The 6,000-nt window shown below is 46.5% G+C and overlaps 1 protein-coding gene across 1 annotated transcript in view; it reads right to left on the minus strand.

The window, feature by feature from the left end:
- Positions 1–526, minus strand: part of GFRA4 (GDNF family receptor alpha 4) — a 67,446-nt gene extending 66,920 nt beyond the window's left edge. Inside the window, exon 1 of the mRNA XM_021395676.1 lies at positions 6–526. Coding sequence (XP_021251351.1) covers positions 6–45 — 40 coding nt within the window. The 5' untranslated portion in view covers positions 46–526. The remainder of the gene's footprint in view (positions 1–5) is intronic.

Below are 6,000 nucleotides of genomic sequence, written 5' to 3' on the forward strand. Positions count from 1 at the left end.
CTCACCCAGGAGGATCAGCGTGCAGAAGTAGAGGATGCCCCTCATCCTAACCGCTCGGCACTGCTCGGTTCACACCGACTCGGCACGGCTCGGACCGAGCGGCCCGGCACGGCTCGGCACGGCGCGGTTCGGCACGGCACGGCGGCGCCCGAGGATGCGCGGAGGCTGAGCAGGGCGGGAGGAGTCCCCGCCGCCCCGGTCCGGCCCTCCCGGGGTGAGCGCTCACGGTTCAGCCCCGCTCCGGCCCCGGGTGGTGCCCGGGCAGCGGGGGGTCCCGCCGGCCACGCTCCGCCGCATCCCTCCGGGGCAGCTGCGGGGGGGATGCTCTTCCTTTCTCTCTCTCTGTCTCTACCTAGCTATAATTATTCCTGTATCTATTTTATTCTCTTTTTTAATGATTATTATTTTTCCCTTTTTTTTTTTTTTTCCCCTCTCGTTTCAGCGATAAACTTCGGATCGCCCGACTCCGTACCCGAGCGCCGGGGCAGCCCTTCGCCGCCTTCCCCGCGCTCCCTCCGCCGCCGCCCCCGCCTCTACCGCGGCCCCGGCCCCGCGGGGTGGGGCTTGGCGGCCCGGCCCCGCTCCTCCCCGCCTTCCTGGCCCCTGCTCCCTGGTCCCGGGGGGTTTCTACCCCAGCCTGGTGGATCTGCGTCTCGGAGGAGCCCCTCCGGATCCCGCGGTGTTCGATTCCTTCAGCCCCGGGTGTGCTTTCTCCCCCCGCTGCCCTCTTGGGGGGTCCCAGCATCTCCAAGCCCCCATCTAAGCACTGGCTTTATCCATCTGGGACCTGCATTCTAGTCTTGGCTGCTGGAGCTGGAGCCCTGAAGTCTTCGGCCAAAATCTACACCTTTCTTCAAGCAATCCCCTAGAACATGATCCTCTGTATCTCCTCCCCAAACCCTCTCTGTAAATTCAGGTTATGTTCTCCCACCTCCATAAATCTCCATCCAGATCCCTGTGCTGCCCTGAGGCCATACAGCCCTACCAAAGTGTCCCTTACCCTCATCCCCTAGTGCTTCTCCCGTGCCCCCGGCCTCCCCTACCTGTCGTCCCCACGTCCCAGCATAAGACCCTCCTATAGGAAGCCAAGCAGCAGAGCCTGGCTCCTCGAGCCACCTCTTAATCTTTATGATGATGAGTGAGCATCATTTTCCTCTACCTCCATTTCATGCATGGAGTAGCTGAGACGCAGAACATGAAGCGATGTCTTCAGGTTCACCCGGTAATTAACTGACCAACAGAGTAAGAAGACTCAGTACCCTTTAAAAACAGCTACCCCTGTTCTCCTTCCTTTCCTCCTTTCCTTTCCTCTCCTTTCCTCTCCTCTCCTTTCCTCTCCTCTCCTTTCCTCTTTCCTTTTCCCTTTCTTTTCCCCATTCTTTCCCTCTTTCTTTTCCTTTTCTCTTCTTTTCCTCCACTTTCCCTCTCACTTCTTCCTTCCCTCCCTCATTCTTTCCCTCATTTCCTCTCCCTCTTCTCAACACAGAGGCTCCTCTGAGGATGGAGAGAAGCACCAGTCACTTTTTCCTCCCTGAAAGCTCAGGAAGTGCTTTTGAACATTAGCAGCAAGAGATTTTCTCGCGCGCTGGGTCAGATATTTTGGCTAAACAGATGTTTAAAAGCTCTTGGATTATTATTTATTTTTTTGCTGGAGCTGTTCAGGGTTCTTAACTTGATTTCCTTGTGGCATCACCTCATTAATCCTCCAGCAAGTCCTCCTGGAAAACCAGAGGAACGACACTATTTTATTATTTTGTGAGAAAAACAGAGAAGGGAAATAATTCATAAAGCCACGTTTGTAGGACTTAGGCAGAGAGCATAAAAAGACTGAGAAAATACTTTTTTTTTTTTTGCTATTTTTTTCCCCCTGGCAAATCGAAAAGAAAGGGGTGCTCCCTGAACCTCCTCTCCTTCCAAAAGTATCTACCGTGTTCCAGTCTGGAGCTGCTCAATTAGCGAGCTTTTAGTTCTCTGTCAGAATGGGAAAGCTGTAAATAAATGAATGTCTTTAATAACTGTATTTCACATCTAAAATGAGCTTTTCCCAAGTTACTCAGTGGGGAAAAATAAAGTGTTAATAAAACCTCATTTGGAGGGAAAAAGCATTACTCTTGAGCTGTTCATTTGTTGTTTTTTTTCTTACTTCTTTAAAGAGAGTATGATTATGCTTAAGCAAATTTCAAAATGAAATTGCAATGAGATGCAATTGAAACGTCCAACTGGGAAACTTGGGAAACGATTGCATTTTTCTGCTTATTATTATTTTTAATTATTTTGCAGATTCTTTTTTATTGCGCTATTCTTGACATAGTCATTTGACCATAAAAGGAACGTCACTGAAACATACGTTATCCTTTGTGTTATTTTGACAAATAAATATTTTCCTTGGAAAATGCCTGCCTTCTCCTTGAGAATGAGGTCCTGTGTTGGCAGCTGGACTAGATAGATGATCCTAGAGGACTTTTCCAACCTTAATGATTCTGTGGTTCTACCTGATGTTGCTGGACCAAAGGAAGTGACCCGAGCCCCATCAGCCCACCCATTAATGAAGGGATGGGTTCAGCTCTGTGTCCCACCACACACACCAGTGCTGAGAGCATGGACGTGGGGAAGCTGCATCTTGTCCCCTTGCTATACTTGAGCTGCAAGAAAACTTTTCTTTTGGTCACATCAGGGAAGGAATATCAACCTCTCTGTAGAACCAGAGAATCATTGAAGCTGAAAAGACCACAAAGATCACCATGTCCAACCATCAACCCATCCCCACCAATCATGTCCCTCAGGGCCGCATCTGAGTGCCAATACCTCTTCCATTTGCATGGCTGGAGCCAGAGTTGGAGGTTTAAGATTATTTCCAACCCAAGCTATTCTATGAATCTAATCAAGGATCATAATCCTTGCTGTCCCCTCTCAGGCTACGGACATGCTCCAGCCTCTCCTGCTTGAACAAGTAGGAAGTCGCCAAGGAATCAGTGCTATGAAAGCAACTTTTCTTCCTAAGTTTGCAGGAAAAAAAATAGGGTTTTGGGGAAGAGGGGAAAGTCCAAACATAGGCAACCCCTACCATTCAACCCAACACAGAGGCATTTCCTGCCTTTTCTGTAATTAATGCATGTGGGGGAGACTCATACACTGGGAAAAGCCACCCAGAGGAGACATGCCACAAATACTGCAAAGAGAGAGGGGTCATTGTTCCTTGCTGCCTTATTTGTCAGATCTGGGCTTCCTTTTAATCGCTGGGTGGATGCTGAGACGAACAGAGTTAATTAAAACACTCCTTCCATGCACGCACACACACACATCCCTCCTAAAATTACCTGCTACCTTTCCTTACCAAGGAATGAAAGTATTGATCAGTCAGGTCTAAAAAATGCTATTGTTGGTCCACGTTAGATCTGTCCCAAAGAGCCACTCCCCAGAGCTCTGGATGAGAGGTTTAGCAATACCAATGAAAGAAAGAATTGTTTAGGTAGTCCATGAAGAAATCACTGGGCAGGGAAAGCACACAAAACACGCTGATTAAAAGAAATGCACTTGTAAAAATGAAACTGGTTACACTGGAAACTGGAACACCATTTTTTGTCTGTCTTCAGTAAGATCACTGTGGAAGATAATTCCGTGCCCTGCACGTCCCCTTGATCATAGGTCATCCAAAAAGCAGCTACAAAAACAAGGCAGTGGAACTGCAGTTGTCTCTTTTTATGAATAGAGAAGCAACAACAGAGATATTAAGTGATTCACGCAAATCAAAAGAGTTGGAAAATAGCCAGGACCATCACAGGACATGCACACATGCATCCTTCCATCCACCCTTCCTTCCATCCATCAATCCACCCACCCTCTGTCCTACTAACCATCCTTCCATCCACCTATCTCTGCTTAGAATAAGAAGAAAACTGTCTAGAAATGTGGATCAGGGAATACGAGACACTGGAGAAGATGAACCAGGCAGCAGCACTAAAGAAACCTCAAACGCTATCTTGGTCTACAGAACCAGGAAAGAAGAGAATACTTCCAATCTCAAACATCTCTAGACCTCCCAGCTTGGGAGCATTAAGAAAAATTTTAAATTTTGACACAGATACGCCAATCTTCAAGCAAACAACAAAACACCACACTTTCAGGTCAGCTCCCCATACTTCTTCCATCTGGCTTCACACTGGCTTGCTGATGAGCTGACTTTATTGATATCAGCTGATACCCCTCCCTGCATTTATACAGCTATAGGGTATTTATTTGATTACCATTCACAGGAGCAAGAGAATCCAGCCAAGAGCCATAGAGCAGGTAGTAGCAGATTTCACTGATGCAGGTGGCCCAATTGTCAGTGGGGTTCTGAAGCTGTTAGACCCTTTCTGATCAACATCTCTCAAAAACCATCTCCAGCTGTAGTTAGAGGTAAGGCTGTTCTCATTCATTTCATCAATACCATATGATCCAAGATGTGGATAAGCTTCTGTAGATGGAATGACCTCAGCCTGGCTGCCATCAGAAACAGATTAGGCTTCTCCTGATCTGGCCAAGTTGCTCTCATGTTCATCCTTGTCTGCTATGCTAGGGAACCAGCTTGTGTTATCTGTGTTTCCTCTTTAATCAGGTGTTGTCTGTGTAGGGCAGGAGAAGGGTCTTGGCTGCCAGGGTTTTACAAGAGCATAAGAGCAGTGAATTTTAAATCTGTGTTTTTTTTTTCTTTTTCCAGTTTTAGAAGCATTTTTCTACTTCCTTTCTATTCTTTGCATGAGTTAATTTGGGATTCTCTGACTGCTGATCCTCTGGGAGAGCCACACAAATCTATTAAAATGAGCTGAGAGGACAGTAGGAAAGTTATTTGCTACCATATAAGAGCTAGTAATAATAACAACAGCAATAATGCTTTCTAGGAAGAACACTCCAGGAGTGTTTATCTAAAGACTGCAGCGTCTCTCAGCACCTGTAGGGTGTTTAAACTCATTGCAAGGAGGAGTTGCTTTACAAGGAACTGCACAGACCTTGGGAATCCTTATGCATTTTGTGAAACTTGCTGAGGATCTGGAGCTGAGCTCCTGTGTTGAGATCCTGGAAAGCCTGAACTCCCAGTTGAGTCAATGGGAGGACCACACTGACTTGCAGAATTACACCATCAATAAACAGAGCAAATCTCCTCACAGCACACTCCTTTCCCATGACCACTAGAGTGCAGCCAGCCCTTGGGTGAGATACGTCTGGATTAATCTGCCACACTTTGCAATCATCCTCAAGTGAACCAAATGAAAAGGGCATCTGAGAGATACGAAGAGTGATAGGAACCCCAGTGCTCCTGCATTCTTCATACAGAATTACTATCCTTAGAAAAGACCTCTAAGGTCATCGAGTCCAACCATTAATATATTCAGTCATGGGATACATTGAAATGAAAACCCAGAAGAATGCAGGCAGGGAATATACAGTGAAATGAGGGATGATAATTATGGTTGATCTCCATATATGTGTTTTGTCATAATGTAGGTAAAATGTCTTGGGGAAAAAAGAAAGTATTTCACCTTTATTCAGTCAAGAAGAATAGGATGGTAAAAGCCAAGCACATCGTGGAAATGTACGGAAATTTGGAAATGAGAACTACGGGGAAGCTCTAATCCAAAAAGCACTCCAATCAGAACAACTAGATGGAGATACTCTTCATTATCACATCTACAAGATGATTTACCAGCTTGTACAGGACAAGAGGTAATGTCCTTAAGTTGTGCCAAGGGAGGCTCAGGTTGGATATTAGGAGACATTTTCTTCAAAAGAGCAGTTGGGCACTGGCACAGGCTGCTCAGGGAGGTGGTGGATTCACTGTCCCTTGACATGTTCTAGAACCATGGAGATGTGTCACAGGGGGACATGGTCAATGGGCATGGTGGAGGTGGGTTGGTCTTGGTGATCTTAGAGGTTTTTCCAGCCTTAATGATTCTATGATGCAAGGGCCATCATGCACAACTTTGCGTCTGGAAGAAAGGAGTGGAAGGATAACCATTGAGT

The sequence above is a fragment of the Numida meleagris genome, chromosome 4 (assembly GCF_002078875.1).
Source record: "Numida meleagris isolate 19003 breed g44 Domestic line chromosome 4, NumMel1.0, whole genome shotgun sequence".
Classification (NCBI taxonomy): Eukaryota; Metazoa; Chordata; class Aves; order Galliformes; family Numididae; genus Numida; species Numida meleagris.